We start from the raw sequence: 13,106 nt of genomic DNA on the forward strand, positions 1-13,106 counted from the left end.
CATGTGTTGCCTTTCCTCTGTTAGGCTGTTGATGGCTTGCAAAGAGATAGAAAAGATTGGTAACATTTCAAGTTAAGAAGTCAGTTTGTTCTGGCTGCCCTAAATAGCAATGGTGGTGACCAGGTTACCTGAAGAAGAATGCCCTTCTATCTTTACTGTACTACTGCTGTGCATGTATGGAATATTATCATTTGCTCATGAAAACAAGCAGGAGAGAGAAAAATGAATGGTCTTAGGCATATGAAATAGGATCAACCATACATCTCTGTTTGGAGCAAATTTGCTAATATCCAGAAGAATCCACTTCCTCTGTTCAGTTGGTATTAAGTGATGTGAATAGAAGGAGGTGCTATTGGCTGCCCATAACTTTTCCAGAGTCATATACTGAATAGATACATATGAGAAAAGAAGACAGGGAATCTCATGGTACAAGTTACATACTGACCATGGGCATGTTCCCATGCTTCAGGTCACAAGAACACCAAGAGTGGAAGCTCCAGAAAACATATATGCATCTCCTACAGGCTACCTCCAGGCTTGGTGCAATTGATTTTTCTTTTCTTTTCTGTTCTTTTCTTTTTCTTTTTCTTCTTCTCTTCTCTTCTCTTCTCTTCTCTTCCTCTACTGCCCTAACCCCATTAATAAACATCTCTACAGCTCATGACTAGAATACTAGATAAAGCTCCTGTGCCTTGAAAAAGGATATAGTAGACAGTAAAGTTCCTATTTTTTTTGTCTGTCTGTCTGTCTGTCTGTCTGTCTGTCTGTCTGTCTGTCTGTCTCTCTCTCTCTCTCTCTCTCTCTCTCTCTCTCTCTCTCTCTCTCTCTCTCTAACATTGATATAACTGGCTACCTTGCAACCAACTCGGAGTGGAAGATGTTCAATGTCACTGGGGGACTATAAGGGGAAAGGACCAAGTTGACATCTTTGCATAGGGCACATTAGACCCCTTGGTTTGCAAGGCAGATAGCCTTCTCGGTCTAGTCCTATTTCTAGCTCAGTATGAGCCTTCACTAGGACAACAGATTTGGTGAATTGATGGAATAATAATGGTGTCAAAAGAACTTAAAATATGTTCCGGTTTTCCTTGGGTGAAGGAAGGGAAGTGTGTTGTGATTGGCTGCTTTGACAATAGCTCACTTATTCTTGTTTTTTGTTTTTTCAGAAAGATGTGTCTTTTTGATTATTAGCAAAGCAATTTAATATTATACTGTGGTTTGAGAAATGTGACCCATTTGATCAATTAATATAAAGTTGCTAAACTTGCATTTTATCTACTCATTTCAAACTAACATGTAGTAATAGAATTGGAGTTTATGTATTTATTTATTCAGGTATATAACTAGGTTTACCACAATAGGCTATATATTAGTCCTAAAGCAGATTTCTCAACATCTCATGGAAACAATTTTGGCATGAAATAAATATTTTGCATTGTTATTATTTATGCTACTATTCTCTGCAAACTGATTTGGACAGTGAGAGTGACTGCATATAAAGTTAATTTAAAAAGTGATAAAATGTCAATCCCTATTAAATGACACATTTGACATCTTTGTGGGTTTTTAAAAATGAAGTACAGTTTTGTCATAAAGCTTCTTTATTTCAAAAGTAAACATTTAAGAGTGATGTTTAAATACTACTGCTCATTGTTCATGATGGAAAAAGTTTTACATGTGTAATTGCCAAAGTGTATGCTGCAGCACTCTGGGGCAGCAGAACAAATTCACAAGAGCACCATAGGATATTTTAAATTTTTGCAACGTCCATTTGCAATGCTGGGTTTTGTGACTTCCATTTGCAATGTCACGTCTCTGCAAAGGTCTTTTGGTCTAGAAATACTGTGAAAAAAAAATTCAGAGATACTAAGAGTTTCTGTGAACCAAGAAAGTTTGATTTTAAACATCTGATTTTTCTCTCCCGTAGCAAAACTTGTCTTCAGCAGCATGCTGATTAGAATCATCTAATTTTTATGCCCTGCCTCTTAGCAGTTTCAAGCCAAGCAGATGAAAATAGCTGGAATTTCTGATATATAGATGACAAGATTTACAAACAGCGGACTTAAAAAAAAAAAAAAACAAGCACAACTCATTTCAAAGCATTTTTCCCTCCACAATTCATTTCAAAGCAAAAAAATTTCATTCCTTTGGTTTTTTTTTTAAAAAAAAAGACAAAGAGGATGAGGAGGGCACGAAGAAGAATTTTGCTGAAAGAGTAGAGTTGCTTTGTTTTTTATACCATGATGAGTGAAAGAAATGTTTAAAAAATATCACTTTACACTGAGATCTGTACTGAAATGTGAGGATGTGATTCAAGCCAAGCCAAAAATTGAAGCTCAGAATTAGAAGGGATAGACATGGCTTGGGAATCCATTTTCCCACATTCCTCAGCCTCAGTCATCCCAGCTAATGTTTAAAAGAAAATGGAGCGTGGAAACAATGAAGTCATTTTGTTTAGCTAAAAAAAAGAAAGAAAGAAAAAAAAAAACCTTGGAAACCACTTTCAAATATTTTCTTTCTTTCTTTCTTTCTTTCTTTCTTTCTTTCTTTCTTTCTTTCTTTCTTTCTTTTTTAAATAAGCAAGTATATTTACTGGAACCACTTCTAAATTAATGGGGAAAATACTACTAATGGCACAGGTTTCCGAGCACATAGGTAGAAATAAGACACATACAGAGCTTATGCTCTGTCAGTTGTCACAACCAGCTCTTCACAGAAACCTTCTGACGTTGCTGTTATCAACAGTGCTTTTTATTGAAATGAAAACTTCTCACTTGACAGAAGCAAGGCAATGTAGAAAATTAAATTTAAGGCCCAAGCAAAGCTATTTGTAAATCTTACTATAAGTGCAGAGGTAAATGTATAGTCAGTGTTTCTACAATTCCACCTTTTCTATGATTGCCCTTTTTCTTGGTTTATATATATAGCGAATAAAACATTCTATCGTTATGCAATGGGAAGGAGACTGAAGAAAAGAAAAAAAATATCTATAGCTGAAGATTGACAACAAGTGTACTTTCTGGTGTGGAAGAGAAAAATCATTGTTGGTTGAAAATGCTTAATGAAGTTTTAGGAGGTCACAAGATGCAACATAGCCATCTTGCATATGCCTATGCCAGTTGCATAGAAAGACATTGCATTATTTTCACTCCTGTTTCATAGCTTAGCTTGAACCTGTGTGGCCAGATTTCTCCTGAAAACTTAGCCATATAGCTACCAAATAACTATTTTCCTCTGAATCTTAATGCTGAAGAAGGTCCAGGGATCACAATTCAACTGCTACCCACCTCTGTACTTTTAAAGTTGGAAGGATGGACAGCTGCTTATTAATAAACACTGCCTTCACTATTTTAAATGTGATGAGCTAAAATGTTAAAGCCTATAGAAGTGTCCTAGAGGATATATTTAAGTGAAAGAATTTACCTAAACATAGACATAAATTGAAAATGAGTGCCATGGTTTGTAAATTATAAATTATATAAACTGAGTATTTTTATATAAGGCTCATTGGAAAGAAAAATAATATTTAATCGCTATCCTAGATATGAAGTGGAAAGCTTCTAAGATTTATGGTGGGAATAAGTTGCAACAGCTGCATTTTTTCCTGACTGAAATCTTGAATACAATTTGGATTATAGTCCCTGGGATGGGGATGGGGGTTGTTCATATTATCTAAAGCTCCTTCAAATAAAAAAAAGGAGGGTGAAACAGCAATGTGCTCTAAGGGAAGGCTAGAAATATGTCTTAGTGATAAACACCTTTTTGAAACATCAAATAGTCAGCATATATTAAACTAGAAATTGGATTTTATGGTAGTGAGTGGGTGTCATGATAGAATAGTGTTTACCACCAACATTAATGCCATCTGTAAATTTACAAATTTTGAAATTGTTTGTTTTATGTTTTACTCCCTTAACTATTTTAAGGTCTATCATGAAGAAACCCTGATCGTTAGATAGTTTTCATTCTAGATAAAAGTCTGCTTTGAAGTTGAAGTATTTTCTTTGAAAATTGTTCAGAAGTTTAATGTTTAAGATCAGCCATTTGAAAAAAAATATGTACTCTCTCCCAATTCCCCCTTTCTCCTTCAAACATATGCAAACAATAGGCCCAAACCTATTTTCAAAATAAGTAATTTCTAATCCAGCTAGGATTATGCAGCTATGAAAAGTATATCCAAATTTACCAATTTATATTGCATAATTTGGTTTTGATTGCTGACATAAACCAGAAAATACATGGCATATATTCACTTTAGCAGATGTATTGTTTCAACTTTTATCTTCATGCTACCATATTGAATAACATCCCAAAGAACTGCTAACTGGAACTATTTTACTAATTTTTTTTTTAAAAAAACATTCTTAAAAATATAACATTTTCTATAAGTCATCCTTGACTTAAGACCAAAATTGAGCCCCAAATTTATGTTGCTAAGTGAGACATTTGTTAAGTGAGTTTTGCCCCACTTTACGAATTTTTTGCCACATTTTTAACTGAATCATGGCAGTTGTTAAGTTAGTTGCATGTTTGTTAAATACATCTGGTTTACCCATTGAGTTTCCTTGTCAGAAGTTCACAAAAGATGATGACATGATCTCGGGACACTGCAACCATCATAAATGTGAGGCAGTTGCCAATTGTCTGAATTTTGATCACGTGACCATGGGGAAGCTGGAACACTTGCAAGTGTGAAAAATGGTCATAAGTCACTTTTTTTAGTGATGTTGTAACTTTGAATGGTCACTAAATGAACTATTGTAAGTCAAGGACTACCTGTGCATATTGCTTGGGTCATATTTAATAACATTGTAAAAGGTTTATATAAAAATACTAATATAACCTGGCTGGACAAATGTATTTGAAATGTGTTCAGATACATTCATCCAGATTTAGAATAGTTCAAGAAAGATTATTAAACTCTGATTCCTCAGTCAAGGCAGAAACAGATTTTTATTCATTACATATTTGGTGATGACATTCATTGATGAGATATTTCTCTCCAAACCAACTTGTCTGTTTGTATCATAACTACAGTACATGTCATTGACCTAAACAGTGATTTATAACGTTCTTTTAAAAACTAGTTTATACAGTAAAAGCAGATAAAAACCAGCTAAATCTAAATTTATTTTTTGTCTATTTAAATAAGTAAGTTTTAATAAAGTAAGACTTTATTATTGCTACTAATAAAGATGAGATATAAATAAAATATATTGGTTCAGAAGAAATTAAGTTAAAATTAATCATTGTTAATATCACCATGAAGTATCCCTTGATGATAGTTACATTGTGAGTAAGGATTTGTAACGGGAAAAAGCTGAAGAAAATAACAATGTGCTATTTATGTTCTCTTAACTCAATTCAAAGATCAGATTTTATATTTCTGTTTAGTGTCCTCAGAATGCCATCCAAATTAGAATATAGTCATATCATATAGTACGCAGAGATCCAAGTGTGCTGAATTTATATGAAGAAGTAAAATTCCACGCTTAATTGTTTGACATTTGATGTTTCTTTTTTCTTTGTTTCAAGAAAATACAGTCACTATATAGTCCTTCAGGTGTTGTTCAACCCTAGTTTCCATCAGTCGTAAGGAGAACAGCTAGTGCTAAAGTGTAATTGGTACTGTAAAATGTAATCCAGAACATCCAAAAGGCCAGAGGGAAAAAAGCTTTACAGAATATTGGGTGAATTATTATCAAGGAGTTCACAGAAGTATATATTTCTCTTTATTTGTCACAGCAGTTATAGTTTCTTGACAGACAGCATAATACTCACTGAAGCCAATATGAAGTATGTCTTTATTTTCCAGGTCTGGATGTTGATGGAATATACAGAGTCAGCGGCAATCTGGCAACGATACAGAAGTTACGATTTGTTGTCAATCAAGGTAAGTGATTCCTTTGCCCTGCAATGTTTTGTTTAGTACTTATCAGTCTGAAATGACAATACAATGGATTTTACAAGCTGTGGTGCATTAGTGGTACAGAATGATGAGTGGCATTTTACAAAAGAGAGGAGAAGTGAACAGATACAGCCCATATCTAAGAACAGTTTGGAAGAGAGGAGAGGAGAGAGATGCAATTGTCAAATTTTATAGAAAAAGAAAGATAATAAAAAGGCAAACAGATTTCTATCTCTTTTCAGAGATGGAATACTGATAAAGATAAAGAGCTGTGGTGGCCAGTGGTTAGAATGCAGCATTGCAAGCAAATTCAGCTCACTGCCAGGAGTTTGATCCTCACTGACTCAAGTTGACTCAGTCTTCCATCCTTCTGAGGTCAGTAAAATGAGGACCCAGATTGTTGGGGGCAATGTGCTAACTCTGTAAACCGCTTAGAGAAGGCTGTAAAGCACTGTGAAACGGTATATAGTGTAAGTGGTACTGCTATACTGCAGTCTCAATTACACAGTAGAAAGAGGTCTAGACATGGAAGGATTATCAGAATTGGGAGAAGAAACTAAAACTAAGGCACTTAGGAATAGTGTAATAATAAGAGAAGAGAGAGAAATAAAGGAATAGTTAAGATAAATTTAAACTTTTTGCGACTTCACTAAAAATAGATCCACTATTTTTCCACATATGTACAAGCTCTGCAATACTAAAAATCAGATCTATTGCTCTTCCACATATGTACAAATCAATCTTAGACAATAAGAAAACAGACTTCCAAGGATTTAATGGTCCTGCAGACTCACACAGATCCCAACTAACCATTATGTAAAAGGTTCTGCTGGGCCTAAAATGATCATTTGACCTGAAAGAAGAGCATCTTTGACAAGAATACAATAGCATACCGAATTAATGAAATAATTTTTATTCAAGTCCATATGTTTAAATAGAGTAACTGGCAAATGTTACCTTCCTAATTAAAAGGCAATGCACTTTAGTATTGGAATATACTAATACCACTGGTGTTACAGTCTGTATGGGATAAAATAGAAGCAAAAGGCTACAATTAAGAGAGGGAAGATTTAAATAATACTTCTAAGTATTCTTCGTAATTAAATCCTTAGATATAGTTCAACTTAAAAGCAAAAGACCATCAAATATTTGGAAAAGGAACAGCATATATTCCTGATGCTCATTTTTAAAGAAAATATACAGTTGTTATGGCTCTAAATCTGAAACTGTAGGAGGCTTAGATGATTAGCCTGTTTCAAAATTGTGGCACATTTTCCCCATTTATAATCTTTCTTTCATCTTTATTATAGGTCTTGGCCTTTTAGCTAAGAATGAGTATAAAATTATATTTATTACAGCCTCACAGAATCTCTGCTATGTCATTTCATTTCATTTAGATCCTTCACCTTAAATAAATAAGTTTCAATTCCAATATGCTGCACTTCAGGGTGTTTGAGTTAGACCTCCCATCATACCTAACCATTGTGGTCATTGAGAGCACCAAGCCAGCGTAAGTTGACATAAAACATATTTCCCGAAATAAGTATGTCTTTCATTTCTTTATATTCAGAATAAAATAATACTTGTCATTCTAATTCATTCAGTGGAGACAGGAACTAGAATTTCCCAAGATCCCTGAGCCAAAAACCAGTTGTCTCTTGCTTTACACCAAAGTTCATATCTTTTCTTTATGTGACCCCAGGGATATATATAGATAATCACCTGAGAACCTTTGCCAGTGTAGAATACTTTTCCAATAGTATGAGACCCAAAATTTGGAAAGCCCTTAATATCACTGTTAAATCCTTGACAATTTAATATCATTGTTTATCATACTGGTGGGTATCTATTGGGTTATATTGCAGTAAAAGGGAGCTTCTGTTGAGTTAATTTCAATTCTTGCTGATTATATGGATTCATCATCCACATTTTCTAGGCAACAATGCAGAAATGATGCCATTGTCCTCTTCTGGGATTTGTTTTTTGGGGTTTTTTTTTGGGGGGGGGGTTCAGTTTCAAATCTAATATGTAGTATTGAGATTTCCTAGTGGTTTCCTCTTCTAAATATTTATATAGTTGGCAATAATTGTAAATTATAAATTAGTTCATTTTGCCTCTGCTTTGAGTTCTGAAAGTAGCAATCCCATGAGAGTCTTTTGATTTGTTGATATATTTGTCCATTGAATCAAAAGTATGTGGTTAGGCAAAAGTTGATAAGATCCATGATTCTGGATATTGGTGTATATGGTTAGGTTGGGTGTGCTATGGAGCAGCTCAGTCATGAATTCTTTGGCTAATTCTGGGTGTATGGATGTGAAAAGGGTTGTAATATCAAATGGGGCCATGATTTCATCCTTATCTATTGTCACATTTTTTTTTATTCTTTGGACACCCTGTAGTGGGAAGTTGATAAAGTATATGCTTCACCCTGTGAGCTATCTAAGCTTTTTTGTTAACTCTTTCACATCCACCACTTAATTCTCTTAATTCTTAATTCTCATCCATCACTGCTTCTCTTTGGTGATTTGGCCTTTCTTGGTGAGGTCACTGAGAGTTCTCTTGATCCAATTATCTAGTTCCTGTATCGGACTGGTATTCACCGGGATATAAGTTTCTTTGTCTTCTACTAATTGAATTCCCCCAAAACTCCACTTCCAGCCCAGAGTTAGGTCCAGGAGCTTGGGCAGGAAATCTGCTACACAACAGGGGGGCTGGTATAGCAACAGCAATTTTGTTCCTTGAGGCCAACTGAGCACTTGTGGACCAATGTCCCTGGAGGCCACCAGAGATTCTCTGATGACAACAGCTATACCCATTCCCTGCCCTGTATTTAGGCAGGGCCTTATTCAAGATGACAATGAAGGTGCTTGCTGCAAGGTGATTGAGGGTTTGGTGAAGTGGTATAAGAAAAACACCCTAGTTTTAAACATTGGTAAAACCAAAGAGATCATTGTCAATTTCAGAAAAGGTATGCACAGACACGCTCCTCTGTGTATTAATGATTCACCCATGGAGATGCTTTCCAGCATCAAATTCCTGAGTGTGCAGTTAACAAGTAGGCTGGCTTGGTCGCTCAACAGTGAGACACTGGTGAAGTGGGCACCTGCATTTTCTGCATTGCATGAGAAAAGTACATCTTCCTTCCCCTGTCCTTACCACTTTCTACAGAGGGACGATCGAGAGCATCCTGTCATACAGCATAACAGTCTGATTTGGAAGCATCAGTGCTTCAGACAGGAAGGCAGTGCAGAGAATGGTGAGGATGGCAGAAAAGATTATTGGCAGTTCCCTCCCTTCCATCCAGGACATGGCATAAAAGTGTTGCTTGATCAGACTTCTGGTTTTTGCACTGTAGCGCACAGCTGCAGGATTGCGGAGCTCTGCACCCCACGGCTGATTTTACCCTTCCAGGGGATCCTAAATGGGTCTGAAGTTGCCCCTGAGAGATGACAAAGAAAGAGGGATGCCTGATGATCACAAAATGATGGCGATCATTCCGTATGATCCAGGGGAAACCCTCTAACCCAATAAGAGAAAGGCTAGCTGCACACCAGCATCTAGCCCAAGGTACTTGCAGCCGAAGTCCAAGAGCACGAACCAAAACAATGGTGAACAGTGTGCTTGGAACTGGTGAGAATGTCGATCTTCTCTCCTCTACTCTGTAACTAAGTCCTTGGGAAAAATCCCCAAAGTAAGAAAACCTCTGAAAGTGAAGGGAGGGGACTATGCCACCACTCCCTCATAGATGGAAGTGGCAAATTAACCTTTAAGGGGGAAATAAATATATTGAAATCAAAGTTAAAATACTATAGTCTGGATAAATCTAGAAATTAAAAAACCCTGCCTGCTAAGATTATACTTTAAAGGGTTTTGATGAAACTATAAAAATAATAAATAATAATAATAATTTTTGCCTGAAAAAGTTGGAAAACAAACAACTACTGACACCTAGTGGAAACTAGAACATAGAATATTAACAACACTGACTCAGAAATTGGCAAGACACCCAGAAACAAAGAATAATCTGTTCCTTTGAACTTTAATAACCCTCAGAAGACAGCTGGGTGGGAACAAAAAAAGAATACATACTGGGCCAGCCATAAGATTAAAAAGTGTCTGAAGGAAAAGAAATACTCTGACTGTTGTTTAAATTCAAGAATTGTTTACAGAAAAGGAAAAACTTTGACACTGGGCTAATCTTTTAGGGGGGGATTTACAGGAAGGACTCAAGGTGGCTAAATATACTGAATTGCAATTTTGACTGGTTGACAACTGACCCCCGAATAAAAAAATTGTTATAAAATACTGATTTTACTGATGCCTTGACAATTCTGAGTTTGGCTGGTTTGACAAGGCTAATTATAGAGACTATGGCACTGATGAAGGACTATTTGAAAGGGGGAGACAACATGGATATTGCATACTTATCAAAAAATGACAGAAAACCATGTTTAATACTTACTCCTGAAGGACCTAGCCTGGAATATCAAAGACCTCCAGAAGCAACATTTCAAACAAGACAAATACTTTCCAGGAGGAAATGTATGCAATACTATGACAGATACAAATGACAATAGCTTCAAACCACAAGGAGATAAAAAACAACTTTGATGACATAAATGAGCACATCTCTAATCTAAACCCATAATCAAAAAACACTCAGAAAATGATGGTAAAGAACATAAACTAGAAGAAAATCAGCAAAGCTACAAATGAAGAGAATTATAATTTAATGCAAACAGGAAAAAAACCTACTTTGACATAACAGTAAAAATGGAAAAGATACTTTATTCATCAGAACATCAAAATAAACCTGAGGATAAGAAAGATTTAACAAAATGGACTATAGAACTGCCGGGAGAACCTTTAGAGTTCAGGAGACAAAAAGCATATATTCTACGCATCCTGTCTTCTCCACTCCCAACAATACTTACAAAAATACAAGAACTTGCTGGCAAGCAGAATATATCAACTTGGAAAGCTACTTGGCAAAAGAAAAAGGCCAGAGACAGATTCAAGAGATTTGACTCGCCCTACCAGATGGAGTATTACAATAAGCAAACACTTGTTTGAATACAGTTAAAAGAACAGATAACTTTGGATATCAAGAAGTCTTGCAAATAAAAGGGATAAGAGATGTAAGTAATATAGTATTTTTCATAATATATAAAATGTAAAAATATTGGGATGATGTATGTGAATGAAAAGTTTGAAATTTAAAGGTAAATTAAGTTGAAGAGAATTAGGACTAAGGAATAACTGAAATACTGAGGGGAAATTAAGCTTAAATAAGAACTTTGAAAATAGGATATATAATGATTTAACAAATTAACTTTTACAAATATCAGTGAAATATAAACTGACCAGAAAAGATGTTATAGGTAGATGTCACGATAGATAAGCAATATAGTATTTTTATAACAACTGAAATATGAAAACACTGGGATGGTGTATCTAAATGGAAAATCTGGATATTTAGTTGACTAATATTGAGAAAATTATGACTGATAAGAATTGTTTGAATATTAAGGGGAAATTAAGCTTAAATAAGAATTATGAAAATAGGATATATGGTGAACTAATAAGATGATTTTTATAAAAACAACATAAGTTGATAAGAAAAAAATGTCATACATGGACGTTATTATTTGTACAAACATGAAAAAATGTTTATATTTAACCATTTGTGCATTGAAAATATTAAGAATTATATTTGTTTAAGGTTGAAGAAGGAGAATACTATTGGGAGAAGGGAAGATCAAAGAAATGTATTATTAGTTAATATAGTAATTATGGAATTACAAAAATTAATTATTATTGACTGTTAATTAACTACTATTAATTTTTTTTTGCAAAATATATGAACCAAGACAACATGCTGTATACTAAGTACTAGGACTGTTATTGTAAAAAATCAATAAAACATTTTTTTAAAAAGTGTTGCTTGAGCAGAGTCTGCAAGATTGTCTGGGATACTACACATCCTCTTCATGACCTGTTTTCCTTGTTACCTTCTGGGAGGAGGCTTTTGTGGTATCTGAAGCAGAACATCCAGATTCAGTCACAGTTTTGTTCCATACAATATTAATCTTGTGAACTCTCAAGCTTCCTCTTTCCGCTATGTATTCAGGATGGACAGTGATTAATATTTATATGTTATTTATATGCAAAGGTATAGGTTCATACATACGTTGCATATATAGCTTTTTTAAATGTGGGTTATGTATGTGTACACTTTTGAGAGCAAGCAACAAAATTTCATTTTTAATGTGTGCCAATGTGCCCACAGTAAAAAATGACAATAAAGGTTATCTAATATCTAATCTAAATCAATGATAAGACAAGCCTTATTACAGGCTGGTTGACAGCCTAAAACCTGGGCTGCCACAGCAGCAGCCTGAAACCCAGCCTTCCACAAATCTGCTGAACAGGTAAATAAATTGAGTGCAAGGTCTAAAACATGAGATTGGCACCAAATACCAAGGAGGCATGCCCAGCAACAAGTTCACTCCTTGTCTGTCACCATACTTCTCATTACCTAATACCACTGTAATATGCTGCCCTACCCTGCCTCTACCACCAACTGACCCATCCCTCATACAACTCTTTTATTAATCTAAAAATGGGGACTTCCTCCAATCAATAGTTGGGGGTAAGGTGAACCCAACAGGTGCTATGGCTTTTCTTATTGTTACCACAAGTCTACTATTTCAGATTTCCCATCCCCACCATTGCTTTATAGTACTGTGGGAGAGGTCAGGCTACTGTACTTGATCAGTTATCTCTTAATGTTCACTTCCATCACCTCCTTTTATATAACACATTTTGCAGTATAACAAACTGGAAGATGATTAAAGATAATCAGCACGGAGGTGGAGGTACGTAGAAAGGAATAATAAAGATAATGAAGTCACTGATGTTATTTTTTTTAAAAAAAAATCTTCTCAGTGGCAACATCATATTTTATATATTTTCTCTGTTCAAAATCAGAAATATCTTGATTACAAGATTTCAAAATTACAATATATTTTAATAGTGTGTACAGTTCTTCATTCATGGCAGCTAAATTGATCCAGATATATAAGACGCCTAAAAAAAATCTTAGTGACAATATTTTAAGTGTGATAAGTGCTTTAAAGCAAAATGTCAGTATTACTGAGTTTGAACAGGAATATCAGTATGAGTTGAAATTCCAGTA

General features: G+C 34.9%; 1 protein-coding gene across 4 annotated transcripts in view; it reads left to right on the top strand.

The window, feature by feature from the left end:
* ARHGAP15 (Rho GTPase activating protein 15) overlaps nt 1-13,106 on the top strand; it is a 448,034-nt gene that overhangs the window by 298,814 nt on the left and 136,114 nt on the right. For all 4 annotated transcript variants that reach the window (XM_039338235.1, XM_039338233.1, XM_039338234.1 and 1 more), the window contains one exon: nt 5,816-5,893. In XM_039338235.1, coding sequence (XP_039194169.1) covers nt 5,816-5,893 — 78 coding nt within the window. The remainder of the gene's footprint in view (nt 1-5,815; nt 5,894-13,106) is intronic.

Source organism: Crotalus tigris, unplaced genomic scaffold (genome assembly GCF_016545835.1).
Source record: "Crotalus tigris isolate CLP2741 ecotype Arizona unplaced genomic scaffold, ASM1654583v1 scf7180000017694.5664430, whole genome shotgun sequence".
Lineage (NCBI taxonomy): Eukaryota > Metazoa > Chordata > Lepidosauria > Squamata > Viperidae > Crotalus > Crotalus tigris.